Source organism: Pygocentrus nattereri, chromosome 16 (assembly GCF_015220715.1).
Source record: "Pygocentrus nattereri isolate fPygNat1 chromosome 16, fPygNat1.pri, whole genome shotgun sequence".
NCBI lineage: Eukaryota > Metazoa > Chordata > Actinopteri > Characiformes > Serrasalmidae > Pygocentrus > Pygocentrus nattereri.
Window position 1 is genome coordinate 19,417,767 of NC_051226.1, and position 22,310 is coordinate 19,440,076.

At 36.6% G+C, this 22,310-nt stretch overlaps 3 protein-coding genes across 4 annotated transcripts; 1 reads left to right on the forward strand and 2 right to left on the reverse strand.

Moving 5' to 3' along the window:
• Positions 1–1,457: 1,457 nt before the first annotated feature.
• epdl2 (ependymin-like 2) lies at positions 1,458–7,264 on the forward strand. 2 transcript variants are annotated; one of them, XM_037546038.1, is made up of 6 exons: positions 1,458–1,622; positions 3,786–3,820; positions 3,925–4,059; positions 5,167–5,353; positions 5,922–6,008; positions 7,001–7,264. In XM_037546038.1, the coding sequence occupies exons 1-6, from the start codon at positions 1,547–1,549 to the stop codon at positions 7,129–7,131; spliced, it is 651 nt and encodes a 216-aa protein (XP_037401935.1). In that variant the 5' UTR covers positions 1,458–1,546; the 3' UTR covers positions 7,132–7,264. The 2 variants fall into 2 exon arrangements, with proteins under 2 accessions (XP_037401935.1, XP_017554212.2); XM_017698723.2 differs by having other exon boundaries at positions 1,464–1,622; positions 5,922–6,010; positions 7,005–7,264.
• Positions 7,252–13,151, reverse strand: otub1a (OTU deubiquitinase, ubiquitin aldehyde binding 1a). The gene is given in 10 exon segments (XM_037546039.1): positions 7,252–7,799; positions 8,596–8,633; positions 8,636–8,676; positions 8,678–8,700; positions 8,702–8,812; positions 9,001–9,085; positions 9,776–9,894; positions 10,125–10,223; positions 10,347–10,408; positions 13,048–13,151. Coding segments are annotated over 10 exon segments (831 nt in total). The 5' UTR covers positions 13,100–13,151; the 3' UTR covers positions 7,252–7,598.
• A 269-nt stretch (positions 13,152–13,420) lies between these two features.
• LOC108427943 (cytochrome c oxidase subunit 8B, mitochondrial) lies at positions 13,421–15,501 on the reverse strand. Its single transcript, XM_017698532.2, has 2 exons — positions 15,309–15,501; positions 13,421–13,774 (listed from the first exon to the last, which is right to left on the reverse strand). Exons 1-2 carry the CDS (start codon positions 15,426–15,428, stop codon positions 13,679–13,681), a joined length of 216 nt encoding a protein of 71 aa, XP_017554021.1. The 5' UTR covers positions 15,429–15,501; the 3' UTR covers positions 13,421–13,678.
• Between the last annotated feature and the right edge of the window lie 6,809 nt (positions 15,502–22,310).

The following is a 22,310-nucleotide window of genomic DNA, read 5'->3' on the forward strand; positions in this document are numbered from 1 at the left end:
TTTGAAATGCTGTGATGGATTTAGCTTTAACTTCTTGCTGCTGTCTCACATTGCACGCTTTTACATGTGTATTCCTGAGGGAAATGGGCAAAATGCCACCAAAAGCCACAGTAAGTAAAAATGCTTTCAGAAATGTTCAACAGGCCTGCCTAAAAAGTCTGACCATTTCAGCCATCAGCCATTTAAAGCTAAATACTCTATGCACTTTTTTGAATGAGAAGCTGTAAAAACAACACATAATTTCAAAACCTTGAAATGTTTGTTTGCATTATGTTTGTTTGCTAAATCCCTTGCTTTGCCCTTGCAAGGTCAGGTGCAAGGTTATTTTTATGAGCTCAAATCGCTGTGTCATTTTCTTTAGGTTCATTGCACTCAAAGCATTAAAGCGTATGTGGCAGGTCGGCCACTAGAGAAGGATACACTTAAATAGGTAGCATAAATCCTGAACTTTGTCTGCAGTTTGAAGTTGCTCTGATAGCACTATTCATAGACACATAGCAATTTTTATTACTATGAGGTACACCATCCAGAGAGAGAGAGATTATATTAAATGTAGGCACATGACCTATTTATGACTTTAATAGCACAATCAGTATTCAAGTATGCTTTGCACACGTTGAAGCTTCCTGATGTATCTTCCAAAAAGTGAACCACCACCAAGTTTCGGATGAACGGCTTTAATACTGTCTTTCTTCTGTTATCAAATTTTAAACATATTTTAAGGTATGTGACATGTCCAGGATCAGTGAATGCAGGCTAATAAGATGAAAATCAAAAACCTCAGAATTAAATGAATTATGCTTTCAAAAAGACATCACAGTGACATTAACCCCTTGAGCCCCTTTATTGCGCACTCATCTATTTTAATTCTGACTACTCAATAGCTCCTATTTCTGTGTTTTATGCCAGAGGAAACCTTTAGAGTCCAAGGGGTAAATACTGCAAGAAACAATGACTTCAGCACTATAGTTGTAAACAGTCATATGACCAGCATTTGCAGTTGAACTTTGTCTCTACGTTAAATAAATAAATGAATCAACCATGATCTCATAGTCATATGACTCAATGGATTGGTCACTCCAGTTCAAATTTTATCTGGTGCCATCTGCAATTCCTTGTACGCACCTGCCAGTAACATGCACCCAGAGATGTGTACAGATATGACATGGAAAAAGCAAATACACAAACAGATGTGACATGCTTGGACATGAAATCAGAAGGAAGGCCTCTACTTCATTTCATTTAGCTTGAAAGGTTTAAGATGAGTTTTGAGAAGGAATCTGTGTGGTCATTTTAGAAACTGCTGTTTACTTGCATTCTGATTCAAAAGAACATAAGAATTAGTTAATAATCAGCTAAAATCCATTATATCTAAGAGCTAAGCCAGGCTGTACAGGAAATGGCTAGTGTGCAGGAGACAGGGAAAACGTGGAGAGTGCTGGACTGGAGCTGACAGTATAAATCCTCTCAGCATTCAGAGAACAGTCATAACCCTGCTGCTGCTGCTGCTGCACTTTCTCAATTCTCCTGGATCTCTCCTGAAAGCATGCATTCCCTCCTGCTGCTCGCGGTCAGCCTGAGTGTGCTGCTCAGTGTCCTCGCTCAGAAACCGCAGCCCTGCAGTAAGTCGGACAACAAAATCTCGTCTCTCTTTGCTTGAGCATTAATGCAGACCGGTTCAAGTTACAGCTTAAAAACATACATGAGGACAACAATCACTGAGCAAATCAATCTAAACAATTGATACACAATCGGTTGTTATAAGAAGAGATTCTGATTCTGATTTTAATCATGTTAAGCCATTTGTGCCCACATTTTCTTATGATATTATGTACTTTCATGTGCCACCTGTGATCTTTTTCAACAAGGGCACAACAAATTTACATATTAAATGTATACATTTTGTGACTGATACTGATTTTATGGAGCTAAAAATGATATGCTAACCAGTGATAACCAATAATATAGGCTGATACAATTTATTTTGGTAAAAAATGAAATAGACTCAAATAGTTAACCCCTTAAAAAGCCAGAGCACCAGCAGGCCCAAAGTTTTATTATATACTTATATAACCTAAGAATAGTTTGCATTGGAATCCCTGTAGATAAGCCTTAGCATCTAATAAGCCTGAGATTTTCAGGGGTTAAACAGTGCATTTAATCATGTCGTCAACCATGAATTATATTTTAAAATTATATTCAATTCAAATTTTCTTAATCTCAAATAGTATGAACTAACAGAGGGTGGAGTTCCCCAACATTCTTAACCATTTTGTTGATTTCTATAAATTACTCTATTTTTTTGTATTTTACAAGTTTAAAGTTGAATTTGTGAAATTTTTGGAATGAAACTGTGAATGTGTTGAAAAGTACAGAGTGATTTAGCAGAAAACCACAATGCTGTATTATTTTACAGTTTCTCTTTCAAAAGATCTGCATTGCAGACATTTCAGGTCAGTTTTGCACTGCATAACACAACGTAAAAGTAGATGGAACTCCCTATAGCTTGTATGGTCATATGATTTCTCACATGAATCTAGCATTAACATTAAACACAAACAACAGCAGCAGCAATGTCACCTCTGTCACCTCTGTCACCACTTGACAATTGCATTTGACCAATCACTGGTCTGACTATTTCTAGCTCCACCCATAAGTTCCAGTTCAGTACATTTGTTACCCCAGCAAGAAGAGTAACCAAATTCAGCACAAGTACTCAAATACAGTACAATCTATGTGGCAGTGGAAATGGTGACAGCATGCATGATCAGATCAGATTTTTAACCACACGGTACTGCACTGCCAATAGAAGCCTCTATGAAAACTAGCATAGGAGTGTTAAAACCATTAACTCTTCATTTTACAGGTATCTGTTCCAATACAAAAGTAAATAAATAAGTCAAAATATTGGTGCTTTTAATACAGGTCAATCAAGGGGTCTTGATATATGATATTGTCAGCTGATCAGTATATCAGGTAGGCCCTTATTTAAACATTTACATTCAGCAAACATTCTTACCCAAAGCAACATACTTTTACATCATTGTTACAGAGGCAGACAAATGAAGCATCAGGAGTCTTGCCCAAGGACTGTTATTAGTGTAGCATGGTGTGCTCATCCAGGTAGAGACTTAAGCCACAGTTTGTTGCATGAAGGGCAACAGAATTACCCACCATGCTATACCAACCACATGGGCATTTATTTTCCTTGAACTGGAAATCATTACACCTTTTCCTTCCATGCTGTGGTGTATTTCCAAGTAAAACTCTGTATCAGGGAGAGTCTCTGATCTAGTTGAGCATTTTCACTCAATAATAGGCGATGGTAGCGGAAAGAGGTGGTTAAACAAGCTATTATGGATTAATATTACTTCTCCCTGCCCACTAGTGCACTGTGACATAATCAAAACTCGGAGACAAATGCTATGCTATGATGAACCAAGCCTAATATGATAAGGGGCATGAACAAACATGGTAAACAAAATCTATTTTGATTTCAAGTTAACTTTAAATCTATAAAAAAGTAAAAACTGTGTTCTTGCATGTGTGAATCCTTAAAAAAATTCATTTATAGAAGAGAAACAAGAGGTGTGAAACAACACTGTGGCCATTTCAGTTGCAGGGACAGAACAGTATAAATTTCCTTTGACAGTTATCAGCACATTATATGTGAAATGATGTCTGTAAAGGTGGCCTTTGGTATAAGAGGTTTTAAAGATGGACGCCACAAATACTGTCCTGTCATTTTTTCTGAACTGTTTCCTGTTTCTCTTCTCTCTTTGCAGAGGCTCCACCATACCTTGAGGGAAAATTAGTGGTGGTACGTCAGTGGGCCTGTTGCATGGGGACCCATATGTGTGATGCTAACCTGCTAGCTGTAATATCAGTGAGATGGGCTCTCCTAACCATTTCTTTCTAATGCAGGTGTCCCCTGAGGGAAAGTCATTGGTGTTTGAGCAGTTCTACTATGACGCAGTGGAACAGAGGATTCGTGTGATCGCATCTGGAAAAGAAGGCACCCACAATGTGTTTGTGGACGTACTTATGCTCTATAGAGAGGTACAAAAGAGTATTGAGAGAAATGCCATCTACTACACTGAGAAACCTGTGATCAGGTCATCTACTCTGTAAACTGTGAACATGTCAAATGAACAAATGTGTTCATTCATAGGAACTGTTGCCAGGTAGGGCAAGCTTTACAGGTCATAGCAAAAATTCAATCTAATGAGAAATTATAGCATCCTGTTTACAATCACTACATAGTGTTGAGTTTCTAGGTTAAGAGTGATACACTATTATGTTGGCCTGTGATGACCCTCATGGCTAATTAACTCTCTCTTGCACTGTGTTGCAATGATATGATACGGCTGATATGACAACAATTACTTTCACAATTTTACTAAAAAGCAGTAATATAAAATCTCTGTCCTATTTAACTGCGAAAAAGGTCTTTTACTTTGAAAGGACAAATAATTTATGACATCACATGACCAGGAATTCTTAGTATGATGTTGTTATTACCATTTACTCCACATACTAATTGAAAATGTATTAATTTACAATGTTTGTGAATAGTAGGTCATAGGTTTTTTCTGAGTATAATTTGGATTTGTTTGGTCTCGTTTTTTAAAAAAATGATGTTTTTAGAGAAAAATTACGATTTTATGGTTATTTTTTATTTTAAATTTATAAATATATAAAATAAATATATTTTTTCAAATATTTCCATTCTTTAAGCAATTTTAAATAACAAAAAACACATTAAAACATTTTTATCATGTTTAAGTAATAATTCATCCAATAGAGGGTTAAAAACGCAGACGTTTGGAAATGACTGTAATGAATTTGTCAACATGGTAATGCCCTTTTTTATATGCTTATGAAATGATTATTATTTGAAATGAATAATACTCATTATAGTATAGTATTTAAGTAAAAAAAATTTAATTGATTTGCGTGCAAATTCTCATTCTGTAAAGCTTGTCCAACTTCGCAACAGTTGCTATGAAATAACCTGCTTGTGGGCGGACTATGGATTGTTAGACACGGATTAGTTGTGGGTTGTCTGGCTAGATTGACCTTTAAATTCCAGGATTCAGACCATTTGGAAATAATTTGTGCTTAATTCAACTCCAGCACTCAAAGTGTATGTTCTTATCTTCTCAGAGGTTCTACTACGAGATCAGTTACCACAACAAAAGCTGTACTAAGGTGCCTTTCAGTGCTGCCTTTATTCCCATTGAGATTCCCATTGATGCCCAGCACAAAGCTCAGTTCGTCATAGGAAGCCTCTCTGCTCCTGCACAGGGCATCCTGGTCAACAACTGGGAGGGATCAATTGCTGAGATTAAGGGTAACTGAACATTTACACTGCACATCTCCAGAGGGGGGTAGAGTAACCTAAAACAAGACTTAGCCTAGCAAACAACTGGAGTGGGAGTAAAAAAAGAGACCAGTTCAACTCCTCAAGCATCCTAAAGAACTGCAGAGGAACTTCTTAATACATTCAGAATCTGGAAGCAAGGAAATTGTGTTAGATGCCATCTTACCTTTTGGGCACAAAGCTAAAGCCAAAGCTCAACACTGAGATTTGTAAGCAAACAAGCAAAGCAAAACCAGGTGGTGTCACCATCAGTAACAAATAGAATCATATTCGAATGTAATAAATCAACAAAAATCATGTTCCTTGTAAAACTGGCATCCAATTAGGATTAAAGGACAAAAATTAAAATGAAAATATTGCTTTATTATATATATATATTTATAGCCCATAACCACCTCCACCCCACTACCCCCTTGAGATATTTTCAGTTTGACCCCAGGTTACCTCCTACCACTGTACATCATATGTTGATCATCCATGAAATCTGGTTAGTCACTATAGCTGCTCTTACCTCAATTAATTGTTGCCTCTTTTCTAGCAAACTACTCCATGACCTTCACAGAGTTTGGCTGCATTCCTGTCACCACTCTGTACAGCATTGAGCAAAAAGGGCCACATGCTTTTGAGGTTGGTGTTCTAAACAAGCTAAAGTAGGGGTTTTACAAAAATGCAATGAAACAAGGAAAGGAAACAGGAATCCCAATTTGCTATTTCATTTACAACAGAAGACTGGCTGTAAGCTTTATAATATGATTATCTTGAGGATTATATAGCCAGTGGAGACACAGAAGGGGTTTGTTTCAGTTTTACAGGGCTGTTATCCATCTTGAGCTGAATCTTGAGTTTGAGGTAGGATTAATGGACAAAAGCATGCAGTACTTTTCATACAAGATCCAGAGTATTGCTTCTCCCCATTTATTAAAGGTATTATTCGGTATGAGCTTTAATTGAGGACATATGTTCGAGGTAGACGTCATCAATGGCTTTAACTTTGTATTAGAATCCTCTGTATTGTTGAATTATGTTCTCAGCACATCATCATGTTCTATTTTTCAGTGCTTTTTCAGCAGATCTCCTTCTGCATCACATAGATGTGGTATTGTTGAATTATATCTAATGTAATATGAAAGACTTGATGATGAGCTGATTATTAACCAAATACATAATCCAGCTTGAGGCCCAGAGGAGTGATGTGAGAAACACTGCCATATGACTTGGCATCAACACGCAACTGAGTAATTTAATCAAGCTGTTCTTGTGAAGTACAGCCACATGGCCATTGTTTATAATGTAATAATACTAAGACAGTGCATAATATCTAGTGACAGACTACAGTATTAATCCTACCCTTTAATCGAGATATAATTGATGAAACAGAAATCGTTTATGGTTAATCTGAATCTGGGTGATAGATTGACTCCTCTGTTAAACCAAATAATTTCTACAATTTAAAATGGAGTATCCGTTGAACGTAAACTACTGGACAAAAAAAAGAAGTAGATTAAAAGAGATTGACAATAATTGAGCCAGATCATCAGTCAGAACAGCAGTAAAGCACAGGTTGAGTGCATTTTTAATCATTTTGCGCTTTATACTAACTCCTCCTCATTTCTGTCCCTAGCTTCTTTGACATCGTCATCGGGATAGAAAATCCAGAGGTATTTATTCCTCCATCGTTCTGTACCTCTGCAAAACTGGTGGAACAGAAACCTGGTGAAGTGGCAGACTTCTTCACAGCTCTCATGTGAACTGCTCAGCATACAGTACATGCAATCATGTAATCGGATAAACCATTTTCAACCACATAATGTAACTTTACTGAGGTCTTGTGGTTTTACCTGAAATTCACATAAAATAACAACACCAGGTTGGAAAAAAAAATGCCTACTGCAAACTGTTTATTCTTACACTCAAACATCATAATGAACACAACTTCTATAATAAAACACAGTATTTCACCCAGAAAAAAAATCCAATGTATGATAAACATAAGAGAACTGAATAAGAGAAGGGTTTGGAGTTATACAAAAAAAAGAACTGTACAATGTCCAGTGTCTGAAATCACAGAATCTGTCGACTCTGTCTTTGGGTGCTGAGAAGAGATGGTAAGATCGAGTGCTGGGCTCTCAAATTCACGTTTCACAGCATTGAAGTCAAGCATGAGCCACAGCACTATGAGCTAGGAGAGACTTGGCCAGCTACAGATCCCGAGCAGCTACTTGTACAGAATGTCATAGTGGCCTGGCCGGTAGAGCAGGAAAATCTTGGGGTCACCATCCTCAGGGAAGATGTGGTGGTTGACTGTCCCTCCTTCCCCTCGGTCCATGTACTCCACCAGTATGCACACGTTCAGTGCCTGAGCTAAAGCTATGATGTGGATGTGGTCACTCTCTTTGGACATTGGCTCCACCTCCTGGTCAAGCAGAGAGAAGACACTCTGATATTAATATTTCATCTTCTGGAGGACAATGCCAAAAAATAGTAATAAAACAACATCACATGTAAGAATTCAAGCAATAATTCAAAATTAACCTCACTGCAGCCTTATACCCTACCAATTACAATGATGCAAACCGCAGGCCTAATCACAATATTTGCCTGAAACCATGTCAATTAAGTAATCTCAACAGCCTATGGTTATGATATTCTAAAATCTGTATAACATACTGTTTATCTTATAAAAGGAACAAAAACATTTACATAGATATATAAAAAGCCCTGTATAAAGCCTGAATATGCCTGTAATTTTGTCGATTTCATAGATTGCAGCATTTCCTCCAGGATCAATAGACAGGACAGACAGACAGACAGACTGACTGACTGACTGGACTGACTGACTGACTGACTGACTATCTTTCCGTATGTTGCAGTGTCACAAACCACATGAGTTGGCTATTTGAGATTACTAACAACTCAACGCTATATTAAGCATGCGCATAATAATTTATGCATGTGTGAAGAATAAGCTTTTTTTTTTACATATCATTATGTATTAGCTAAAGTCGCCTCATAATTTTAGAGTAAAACAAATGTAGTAAACATCCAAGACATCAGACTGGCTTGACTGTTCAACTACACATGGGATAAAGGGAAAATGTTGTATATATTTTTTCACCAAACTATCACTTTATACCATTCCTGATCGGTGAAAGTTATCTTCACTAAAACTGTTAGTCTGAAAGATGATGAGGAGTGCTAGTTGTCTCACCTGCCTGGCAGAACTCTCGGACAGTTCGGCCACCCTCTATAAGTGCTGGAAGAAGTCCTCCTCTCTCTGCAGGAAGCCGAGGTCACAGCCGCAGATACACCACTAGGTAAATCAGACACACTCTGCTCGTTGAAGGAGCTGAGCAGCTCACCTACAGAGGGCTGCTTATCGCACACCTCAATCAGGTCATGAACTAGAAGTACCAGTTGGAAAAGGAAACCCTGTCACATTTCAGATTTAAGTATGACCCAGGATCAAAATAACTGGGTCTCAGGCTTGTTCTGAGAAAATGCGAGCCAGTCATACAAACCCATTTGCTGAAAAAATTCATTCAAGTCTCTATACAATACTAGTGTAAAACCTGCACACCATCTGCTATCCATAATCAATGAAGAAGTGACTTTTTTACCGTGTTGTGAAAATCTTCAATGGTGAATTCTGTGAAGCCTTGACTCACTAGGTCCAGTTTACTCTTGGCAGCAATGGCTTTAAACCTACAGGCAAGCATAATGACCTAAATATGATGAACTCTGAGAGATATATTACATGTCCAAAAGTTTGCAGACACCCCATATTCAGCTACTTGAATTTAGATACTTTAAGGCATACCTATTACTGACAAAGGTGTTCAACTTTGCACATTTCTTTAACCTCCATACAAAAACACCAATATAATGAGATGTTCTTGCCTAAAATCACAATGCCTAATGTCAAGCATGAGCTAAAGAGGTATAAAGCCCCCCAGCATTGGGCTGTGGAGAAGTGGAATTGTATTGTCTGGAGTGATGGAGCACCAACCAATACCTTTCAGAGAAGTTAAAGTGGAGTTTGTGATCCAGAGCTGATTATCCAACACCAGTACCTGACCATATTAATGCTTTTGTGATTAAATGCAATCAAAACCTCACAGCATGTTACAACATCTAGTGTAAAGCCTTCTTAGAAGAATAGAAGCTGTTACTGCAGCAAAGACAGCCATTTAGATTTTAATACCCTTGATTTCAGGTGATGACAGATGTCTACAATCATTTGGAATTTACTGCATATATATATATATATATATATATATATATATATATATATATACTTTACGATATATAGTTACATATAGACTTACATAGAGACAAAAGCTCCTTCATGACTCTTTCAATAGCAGTCTAATTGTAGCCAAGATAGAGGATTACCTGCGCAGTTCCTTGTTATCGTCCAGCAAAGACTCCAAGTATGAGAACCCAAATGCTCTGTAGAAGCAGTTCCCATCTGGTCGTGTCTTACGTATAAATGAGTACTTCTTTTGCAAATCCTGTTGATAAAACAACACAAATAAATTTATTCTTTATACTTCTCTTTCACCTACACATTTCGTAAGTGGTAGTAAATAATAATTAAATCAATACATAATATTACTGTTTTCTTTGAAATAAAATACATCAAACAATGCAGACTGTCACATGATTAATAAGAAACCAACCCAAAAAGATGTTTGGTCTACCTAGAAAAGTACAAGCATATTACTTTGCATGGCTTTCTTACCCTTATTTTTTGCTGGTAAATGATGTCATCTTCAGCATATTCTTGCTTAAGTATAGATAGGTCCTGTCGGTCTGACACAAGGGGAATGCTGGTGGCAATCTGGAATTAAACGGTAATCAAGGAACAGGCACATGAGTTTTACCCCCACTCAAAAAGCTTCAACTCATGTTTTAGAAATTCTACAATTAACACAAGAGATCCAAATTAGAGAACAGATTTTACCTCTTGCTGAATCCTATCTTGTTGTGCAATTATAGCTTCATCATATGCAAGACAATTCAATCCTGTAAACATAAAAAAATGAGTGTATCTGCTACTCTTTTATTATTTATAAACAAAGGACCAGACATTCATACTCAATCTTGTTTTTTCATATTTCATATTCAATCAGAATTTAGATTTTGAAAACCGGGCAAAAGAAAAAGACGAACTCTGATCACACAGGGCTGCAGTCTTGCGAATCCCCTGCTCAAGCACACCTACAACCCTGGCAGGTAACAGATTAATTGAACAAAATGTGCATGCAGGGGCTCAACATAGTTCAAGTGTCTTCGTAGCCAACCACCCCCCCCCCCTTTTCTTCGCATCCTTTTTTTTACTTTACTTTTCTCTAGGAAGCTCTGTTATTTTAATACTCATGATCCTTTATCGCCATTGAAAATGCCTTTGAACATGATGAATACAGGCCCTACACTAAACACTAAGTTTCTTTATTTTACTCACACAATCTTTTCATTGAATATGTTCATGTACAGAATATGACAGGATGAGAGGCCTGAGGACAGATATAATTACTACCCTGAGCCATGTGGCCAGAAGCCCCTGGGCACAAACCCAGGCTTGAATCTATTACTGTATGTTTAAGCTTGTAAATCGCTAAACTGTTTTTGACACCACAGCTGTAAATACTTGACCAAAATAAAGCCTGTTTTGTTAGGCATGATACAACCATGAGTCTTTATTATTACTAATAATTAGAAAAAAAATTTTTATATATATTTTTATATTTTATATGTTATTACTGTGATTACGAAAATACAATAACATTGGTTTTGATGCATCATTTCATTTAAGATTTACCTCACATCAAACTATTTACAACTTAACTGTATGCAGTTTATTTAGGCAATTTATGGCATTCCAATGAAGTCACAATCGAACTGCTGCCATTTTAGTTGGCAACTTCAAGTTCATTCAGCAGTGCTGGCAGTTTGTAAAGAGATAGCAAAGTCATAACAGATCCAGCTACGACAGTAAAACACGTTTATTATTTGTGTATTTTTACTTTTAATTTATAAAGCACATTAATTGGTATATTTGAGTGTACTGCCTTGATTTGAGTAGTCGCTGACAGCAAAATAAAGTTTCAATATAAACAGCTGATATTTCGTTACTAGTGCTCTGTCCCAAATTGCATACAAGCACACTAATTAGTGTGTAAGAATAAAGCATAAGCCATTAGAAGTGCACTCAGTAGTGTGACAGGTGAGGTACAGAAGTGTGTGGTTTGGCACATGACCTTAGATCAGTTAGAGAGATGTGATCAAAAGCCGCTCTGCTGTGCTGCTCGTAAGCTGCTCAGTAAATATTCCCAAGCGAATATTTAAGGCATTCTTTGATTCAGTATGCATTTACTGAGGTCAATTAATGCATTTTTGAGGGAAGTTGATGTTGGCTTTGTATTTCCCAACTTTTGTAATTTGTTCTATTATTAGCCCTTGTGTATTGTTTGGGCTTGTTACCCATTTTCATTGTTTACCAAAAGAAAAAATTATGCAATTTATTATTTCACTTATTTCAACCTCAGATTCACTGGCCTTTGCTGATTTTCTGTGAACATATAAAGTAAAACATTTTGAATGACTTCACACTGTTCATGCCCGACACATTTATATTATACAGGTGGTGTTGGGGTGAACCCCTGGGGAATAAAAGTGTGGAGGTGTTCACTGAGTTCTGTTACTACATGGCCTGCTATTAGTGTCTGTGTGTGTGAGGGGGGACAACAGGGACAGGCTGCTTACTGGCTACAGCTGACCCTGACGTTTGAGAGCAGCCTCAGGTTAAATCTGGAGGAGTGGAAAATGAGTTTATTTGTGACTGGAAGGATGAAACAAAGCATATGGTTGGGGTATAAAACGGGGGAGAACAGGGAATGGTCTGGGGGAAAAAACAATAAAACTGACTGTTCAAAAAGAGAAACCCAAAACGAGTCTGGTAACGGAAGTTCTGCCTTTAAAGTTGCATGTGCAGTACGTTATCAGATTTAACGAAGAACTTTACGTGAAAAACACGAGCGGTTCAATTTGAAGCTGGCGTAAATTTAGAAGAGTTTCAATGTATACCTTTGGCTAAATTCGCGTCCACCTGTACATGGTTTAAAAGTGGCATATTCACAATTTAACAGCTAAAAGGTGAGTAACTGGTGAATGCTACTAGAACGAACAACTACAAAATACAACCTCCTACTACACAGCTAATCACTAAATCACTAAACACAACACAACGCTACACAATAGGCTCCGCCGTAGCATCATTTCGGCGAACGGAAGAATCCTGCATTGGGAAAAAGGACCTGTCAGGTCCGCGACAAAAACAAATGCCACCCTGAAAACTACTATAACGCTAAATAAAGCGGACTCATCGTGGTGTTTAGCTGTAAGACTGAAATGACTCGTACACATATAGGATACGCCGATTTGGGCTGAGGCTAAAATTTGTTTGGGAAGCCACTGCCGAGTCGTTAACGTTAGCAATCCCCGTATTAGCCAGTTAGCTTCTGGGCAGATGCTTGGCGCTGCCCGCTCCTCTCTTCAAACTGTTTCGTTCACCCATATCGAAAATAATAAACAAAACACGATGACTTCTGGAGGCTCGATTCAAGACCATAAACTGAACCAAGCCCGGTAAAAATTCTGCTCACCATCAACTTCTTTCTGAGCCATTCCCTCTTGTTGTTGTTCTTCCTCCGCCATGTTGCCTCCAATTATTTCCTGTCATGTGACTTACGGAGAAACTCAATTTCGCACAGCAAAGCCTTCATTTTCTGAAACTTAGTTTTCCCTTAATAATAATAAACTCAACCGTTCTAACTCCCATTGTTCTTATGCCAAGATAACATGTTTCACAGCCGAATATTTATCTATGCAGGAAAGACGTTTAAGCATGTTTACTGTGGCAGCCTTACAACTTACACTCGTGCTCCACAAGCACAACAAGCAAGATTGGTTGATAGTAAACATGCATTTCTGCATCACTATCAGTGGCCAAACTCAAAATAAAATGTGCTGACACGATTTTGGATTTAAATAACAGTTTATTTTAAGTGTGTAACAATATCCTTAAAAAGAAAAACACCCATTACAACAACTCATTATGAAGCCCACTGGTTGACTGACATGTAGGAGTGGCCTGGAAGAGGGTAAACTGCTTCATGATGGAGCGCTAGATGGATGGCTCATGAGTCCTTTCTTGTTACAGGTGGGTTAAAGACAAGACGTTGGTCCCCAGTGACAAGGGATGTAGAGATCTCTTTTCGGGCCATGACAACAGGATTATGCCTTCTTTTTGTAGCTCTCCAGGTTGGCCAGGACCCATCCAGATGGAGCCAGAATTGCCAGGGAAAACACAGCCAGGCTGAATACTGTCTCCTGCATGAGCACATACACAAGTCAGACCAGGTGCTTTCCAATAACATGAATGAGCAAAGTATTTGTTCCTTTAAATCTTCATAATTAAATGGAACAAAGTAGATGGATATGCACAGATGCACATTTCAGTGCTTTTTCTGTTTTTAACACAACTACTTTAACTCAATGTTTGGCAGTTACGGAGCTGACTGGTTGGATCAGGCATGTTGGGAGAAGGGAACAACATAATGCAGGGCACTGGTTGAGAAACACTGCTATAAATAACATAGGTGAGGTACAATACTGTGTGATTTAAAAATCTAGTTAACTGAGCATTTACTTGCTCAGAAAAATGTTAAATGTTAAAATAAACACAATTTTTAAGTACAGTAAGAAACTATGTGAATGCATTTAACCATTTCAAAAACCTCTGTGTGTTGTAGTACAGTCCTGTTTGTAGTTACAAGTAAATGCCTGCCTTGGTTAATCAATACTGCACTATGTAAAATCAAGTGTGCTGGTGATTAAACAAATCTATAGTATTTAACTAATCTTTGACAGCACAGTATTCACTTTTTAATGTGTCTTATGTGGTTTATCTGAATATATTCTAAAGATATGTTTTTACAAGCAAAACCACTTACACTTGGTTGTAAAGAATTTAATTACGTGCCTAAGACTTTTGCACAGTAGTTCAACAGTTAAAGTAAAATCAACATGAACCAGAAATAAGGCATTCTTCCACTGCCCGGCGGTGTAACAAAAATCAGAATACGCTTTAAAGGAGGAAAGTCAGGATCAGGATCACTTTAAATGTGATGGATCATAGAAATAAGACAAATCCGCGAGAAAGAAATAAGTCAGCCAATCATTAAAACTGTCAAAATTTAATTTATAAATAAATATACATTTTCTGTAGCCGGTAGTAATCTTGCGTAAATTCTGCAAAAAACTGGGTCGTTTTATTTTGGAAAAAAATAGATTAATTGTAGGTACAAAAAAGTGTAAAGGTTATTAACGTTAACTTGAACCAACAAGCATCTCTCAAAACATAAAACATCTAAAATAGCGACGCTTACCTGGGACCTGCTTACGGTAACCTTAGCTCACCTAGCTAAGCTAACTAACAAGATTTAGAAAAATGGAGTGTCGTGTATGAGTCGATAATGTTTAAGGCAGTCAAGCTACTAAACAAACGGCATGGTTTAAGCTAGTTCGAGGGCAGAAATATTACTAGCTAAGATGGGAAGACTTAGCGAACTGACCTTTACATAGAGTGCAGCTAAATGGCTAGGCTAACTTTACGTTGACGGTAACGTTACAGCTAACACTTCTAGCTTATCAAGGGGACAAACGCGATCCAGTTATTTAATATTAAATCTGTACGCGTAATTGACGTCCATCAACCACAAGAAGAACGTTAATTTTGCCGCCGATATGCAAACGTCCCGGCTACATGCGTTTTGAGCTAAAGGTTAGGCTCCATTGCTGCCTGTCTAACTGCAGGCCGAGCACAGACCGCTCAGGGTCACATTAATACTAACACAGCACTTACCGCTGCCCCCAAGGGGTCTTTTGCCGGCTTTGAGGCTAGATTTGATCGCTGGGTGATGTTTGACCCCCGAAGAGCCGGAGCTGTGCGAATTCGCGCGATTCCCCGAAGGATCCCAGACATTTTGCCGCTGCTGAAGCGAATGGAGTAACAACCAAGTAAGACAGGAAAGAGCTCTGAGGGGGACGAAAAAGCGCAAGTGCTTCTGGGACATGCCGTTTTGCACGGGTTCATGGGAGTTGTAGTCGTTCAAAGACTTTAAGACTTCAGGGCCTTTTTATCTTTTAATCAATATTTTCAATTAGAAATTCAAGAAATTAGAAATTCAATTTGATCAAGTAAACATGATCTTGCCAGTAGTACATTAAAGTATAAATATGAGTATTAATACAAAAAACTGGTATAGAAAACTATATATAACGTCAAATTTCATATATATATGAAAGCATGCTCGGCCAAAAGGGGTTGCCAAAAGGGTTTTTTGCTTATTATTATTGATGCATTTTCAGTTGATTCCGTGCTTTAGATTGTAGAAGGTACGTATTGCGTAAGATAGCAATGTAACAGTATAACAGTATTTCACAAAAAAGAAATACAATTGAAATATGAATGAATAACAATGTTTCTTCAAGCAAATTGAAATTTATGTTCATCATTTATGTTAATCAATTTCCCCTTTTTGATTTTTTTTACAGTACACATATTGAATTGAGGCGACATAGTTGTAAATAAATTGTAATTTGGGATTCTATTTGTCCATTTCATTTTATGAATAAAATGTTGATCAAGAAAAATGAATAGATGAATTAAATAGGCCATCTTATTGCGGTCTGTATAACAAAATATCATTTCTATTCTTAATGTTTATTTTATGTCAAATATCCTTCATTACATCATTTCAAAAGCTATTAGGCTTTGTATGGCTACAGTTGCAGAACACATGCTCAGTGTGTTTATTGTTTTCACCACAAAATGCACATAAATCATTCACTTCTAGGTTGTATACTGAGACTGTTGCAGGAGTATATTTATGAACGATTTTACATGTGATTTCTTTGTCCTTGTTACTTGGTGCATATTCCTTAGATAAGATCCCTACCACGTTCCAATCAATAACAAATTTTCAAAGCCCACTGAGAATGCATTGCAGGTATACATCTTGAAATATACAGGTCTCTAACACATCTATTATTAAACAATTCTTCACTTGTGTTAATTATTATGTTAATCAAAGGTTGATATTGTTTTATCTGTTGTGAGGCATACCCTCAGGAATACCTTCTGTTACTGTAATTCCTTTGTGCTAATTTCAATAGGCCTTTTATATTTAAGTAGAAAATTGTGAATAGAACGTGAGTGTGAATAAAATGGACCATTTAGCGGTTGACTTACCAATAAAGTATTGCCCGTGCATCATTTTTCAGAGAGTAAACTTTTTTTCTGTGACAGGTGTCTCTGGTATTCCAGATTAAAGAGCGTTTAGTAAAGTGGTTGTGTTCTGTAGGTTCTCTGCTGTTCCCTTTGGCGTTTTCAGTCCGCTACCACAGCACCATCTAGCGGCTGTGAATGAAAAAAATCAGAACAGAATTTGTCAACACTCCTATATTGTCTATTATTTTATTATATATAACATTTTCACCCAGACCATCTCTTGTCCTGCTTACAGCTGTGATATTTTAGTAGATGCCAATACCGTAATGTCAGTAATCCGTTTAGTAGGGTGTTTTTTACATGAAAGTAGCTTGCTTAAAGCTGAATTGGGGGACCTGTGTGGTGGAAATGTGTAATTACACACAAAGTGCAGAAGAACATTTTGTTATGTTGGTTTTGTATCAGCCCCCTTCCCTGAGTGGAAGAATCTGATGATTGAAAGAGAATTAAAAGAAAACTCGGTGAAGGACACGTCTTCCATGAATGTGAGTGAATTATTTACAGTCGTCACCATATCATCATCAGTTTTATGCTGTTCATTTGAGACCTAACCATCGATTCGCACTCTCTTTTCAGTTCATTTGACATTAACCCGTAGCATTAACCCTTGTGCTACCTTTGTATTTAGGCTCACAGTGAATCTATTTCTTACTGCAGTACATAAGTGTTGTGCACGTATGTGGAATCTGCAGAATCTAAGCTAGATGTAGGGGTCATTTTCACATCTCTGGGATGTGAACATGAGAATGACCAGAATGAGCTCCAAAGGACCTGCACATCTGATACAACAAAGAATACAGCAAAGGATTTTTCACCAAACCAGGGGATGGAATAAACGGACAGTATCAAAGAGTAGAGGATGACAGTGGACAGTATGATGGGGCTGAACCCAGTTCAGAGGGAGCCCCTCCACACAGCCAGATGTCCACCAGTATCCACAAGATTGCATCCATATGGAGACAGTCTGACAGCAATAACCAGAGTGGTGCAGAAAAATACAAGAAAACCATTTTCATGCCGGAGCTACAGAAGCCGGGTTCCGGACCATCCCATCATGAAAACCTCCATGACTACATCATCCTGTTCCCAGGGATGATGGATTATCTGAACAGGGCACCGATGCTCTTGTGGCAAAAGTAAGAGAGAAACTGTAACCCCTGAGCAGCATGAGCCGAGAGCAGGACTGTCCAACCTCGTAGATCACAGGTCCCTTAAATTCATTAAAGTTGCACCTTGTGTTCTCCTGCTTCTTTGACTTGTGCGATAAAAGAACTGTCACTGTACTTAATGGGTTCTATTGTACATATCATATAGGTGGCCTTTGTAGTTCTGCACTTACAAACTGTAGTATATCTGTTTCTCTGCATACTTTGTTAGCCCCCTCTTACCCTGTTCTTTTATAATCATGACCCCCACAGGATCCCCACAGGACACTCACAGTGTTGGATCATTCTCAGCACTGCAGTGGCACTGACACTGGCATGTTAGTGTGTGTTGCTCTGGTATGAGTTTGAAAACTGCCCACTCACTTTCCACTCTATTAGACGCTCCTGCTTTGTTGGTCCACCTTGTAAATTCAGAGGTAATAGCTCCTCCCATCTCAGCAAATAAAAAGAAATTGTGTTTAAAAATGCACAGAATTCCACATTTAAGTGTATTTGTCCCTGTATAAGTAATGTTAACTTATTTACACTTAGAAAATCAGCAACAAATATACCAGTTGACCAGGGGTGCACAGACTTTTGCAAATGACTGTATGTTGGAGTGTCAAACTGACTTCGTGTTTGGGGTGATGTTGGCAGTAGAAGTGAATCAAACTTAACGTACCAATAAAGCTCATAATCATATGCAGTTTTCTCCTCCAGCGGGCTGAAGAGAAGATGACAGCTGTTCTGAACATGGAGAACAGGAACAGAGGGCCTTCACTGTAGACTGTCTAATCACTATCACCCGTCTTATCATTAAAGTGAATATTTACATACGTGCTAAATTTGTGTCAGCGCTAGACACTGTAAGAAGATGTTATCTGTTCTTGCCTCACCGCTAATCTCACACTGCAGGGACAAGGTGAGACCTCACCTGCTGATAAAGCACTACTACTATCATTATTATTACATACACTACACCACATGTATTATTATTATTATTATTGTTGTTGTTGTTGCTGCTGTTATCGTTGTTGCTGTTGTTGTTTTTGTTGTTTAGTTGTTGTTGTTGATATTATTGCCACTGTTATTATTAATAAACATAAGAATTATTATTTAATATATACAGTTATACTCTCATCTCATCTGCAAACATTTTGGCTCTCCTTTTAAATTTCACGTTTTATCGATTTTTAAAATTGTAAATAAGTTAACACCATTCTCTACAGAGAATACAATTTTGCCCAATTTCATGCACAATTACTGTTTATTTGCTGACTTTAACATTATGGAACAAATAAAACCTAAAATGTGGCCTTTGCAGGAGTTACGGCACATTTAACATTTTTCCAATATGTTTCATTATTGATTCATTGAAAAAAGGTGCAGTAAAATCAGTGTGCTCTCCGTAGTGGATGTCTTAATTTATTTTCACTTAGAAAATCAACAGAACATGTTATTTGACCTGGAAATTTAAACATGCATACAACTACAAAATAAATATTGTTCATGTGTTACTTATTCTCTCCATCTCAGATATAAAATAAACAACATTAGCAAAAATATATGACGTTGAGCATATTGAGTAGAACACAAAGGTATGTATTTCAAATTGGCTAGAACTTATACAATTTATCTTAATTGCATGAAGGCTGATAAAATCTAAACAGCAGCTATAATATGCTCATACCCAAACTATATATCAGAATCAGAATATTAAAAAAATCTACATGAGTATATATTAAAATAAGTCATTAATTGAATAAATAATAATTATAATGTATAATCATAGAACTTTTGCAGTATTGTAATATGGATATTTGTACAGTACTTAATATGTATATGTATGTTATATATTTTTGCAGTTTGTAAGGTGTATTTGCATTATATAAGGTGTATAGGCAAGTTATACAATCTGTATTTGCAGTATGTAGTGTGTGTGTTATCTGTGTTTATAGCATGTAGTGTGTACATTATGTGCATTTGCAGTATGTAATGTGTGTGTTATCTGTGTTTATAGTATGTAGTGTGTACATTATGTGCATTTGCAGTATGTAATGTGTGTGTTATCTGTGTTTATAGTATGTAGTGTGTACATTATGTACATTTGCAGTATGTAATGTGTGTGTTATCTGTGTTTGCAGTATGTAATGTGTGTGTTATCTGTGTTTGTAGTATGTAGTTTGTACATTATGTATATTTGCAGTATGTAATGTGTGTGTTATCTGTGTTTATAGTATGTAATGTGTGTGTTATCTGTGTTTATAGTATGTAGTGTGTACATTATGTACATTTGCAGTATGTAATGTGTGTGTTATCTGTGTTTATAGTATGTAGTGTGTACATTATGTACATTTGCAGTATGTAATGTGTGTGTTATCTGTGTTTGCAGTATGTAATGTGTGTGTTATCTGTGTTTATAGTATGTAGTGTGTACATTATGTGTATTTGCAGTATGTAATGTGTGTGTTATCTGTGTTTATAGTATGTAGTGTGTACATTATGTGTATTTGCAGTATGTAATGTGTGTGTTATCTGTGTTTGCAGTATGTAGTGTGTACATTATGTATATTTGCAGTATGTAATGTGTGTGTTATCTGTGTTTATAGTATGTAATGTGTACATTATGTGTATTTGCAGTATGTAATGTGTGTGTTATCTGTGTTTATAGTATGTAGTGTGTACATTATGTATATTTGCAGTATGTAATGTGTGTGTTATCTGTGTTTATAGTATGTAGTGTGTACATTATGTGTATTTGCAGTATGTAATGTGTGTGTTATCTGTGTTTATAGTATGTAGTGTGTACATTATGTATATTTGCAGTATGTAATGTGTGTGTTATCTGTGTTTATAGTATGTAGTGTGTACATTATGTGTATTTGCAGTATGTAATGTGTGTGTTATCTGTGTTTATAGTATGTAGTGTGTACATTATGTACATTTACAGTATGTAATGTGTGTGTTATCTGTGTTTGCCGTATGTAATGTGTGTGTTATCTGTGTTTGTAGTATGTAGTGTGTACATTATGTATATTTGCAGTATGTAATGTGTGTGTTATCTGTGTTTATAGTATGTAGTGTGTACATTATGTGTATTTGCAGTATGTAATGTGTGTGTTATCTGTGTTTATAGTATGTAGTGTGTACATTATGTATATTTGCAGTATTTAATGTGTGTGTTATCTGTGTTTATAGTATGTAGTGTGTACATTATGTGTATTTGCAATATGTAATGTGTGTGTTATCTGTGTTTATAGTATGTAGTGTGTACATTATGTACATTTACAGTATGTAATGTGTGTGTTATCTGTGTTTGTAGTATGTAGTGTGTACATTATGTGTATTTGCAGTATGTAATGTGTGTGTTATCTGTGTTTGTAGTATGTAGTGTGTACATTATGTATATTTGCAGTATGTAATGTGTGTGTTATCTGTGTTTATAGTATGTAGTGTGTACATTATGTACATTTGCAGTATGTAATGTGTGTGTTATCTGTGTTTATAGTATGTAATGTGTGTTTTATCTGTGTTTGTAGTATGTAGTGTGTACATTATGTATATTTGCAGTATGTAATGTGTGTGTTATCTGTGTTTGTAGTATGTAGTGTGTACATTATGTGTATTTGCAGTATGTAATGTGTGTGTTATCTGTGTTTGTAGTATGTAATGTGTGTTTTATCTGTGTTTGTAGTATGTAGTGTGTACATTATGTATATTTGCAGTATGTAATGTGTGTTTTATCTGTGTTTGTAGTATGTAGTGTGTACATTATGTACATTTGCAGTATGTAATGTGTGTGTTATCTGTGTTTGTAGTATGTAATGTGTGTTTTATCTGTGTTTGTAGTATGTAGTGTGTACATTATGTATATTTGCAGTATTTAATGTGTGTGTTATCTGTGTTTGTAGTATGTAATGTGTGTTTTATCTGTGTTTGTAGTATGTAGTGTGTACATTATGTGTATTTGCAGTATGTAATATGTGTGTTATCTGTGTTTATAGTATGTAGTGTGTACATTATGTATATTTGCAGTATGTAATGTATGTGTTATCTGTGTTTGTAGTATGTAGTGTGTACATTATGTGTATTTGCAGTATGTAATGTGTGTGTTATCTGTGTTTGTAGTATGTAGTGTGTATATTATGTATATTTGCAGTATGCAATGTGTGTGTTATCTGTGTTTACAGTATGTAGTGTGTACATTATGTATATTTGCAGTATGTAATGTGTGTGTTATCTGTGTTTGTAGTATGTAGTGTGTATATTATGTATATTTGCAGTATGCAATGTGTGTGTTATCTGTGTTTGCATTATGTAATGTGTGTTATCTGTGTTTGCATTATGTAATGTGTGTTATCTGTGTTTATAGTATGTAGTGTGTACATTATGTATATTTGCAGTATTTAATGTGTGTGTTATATGTGTT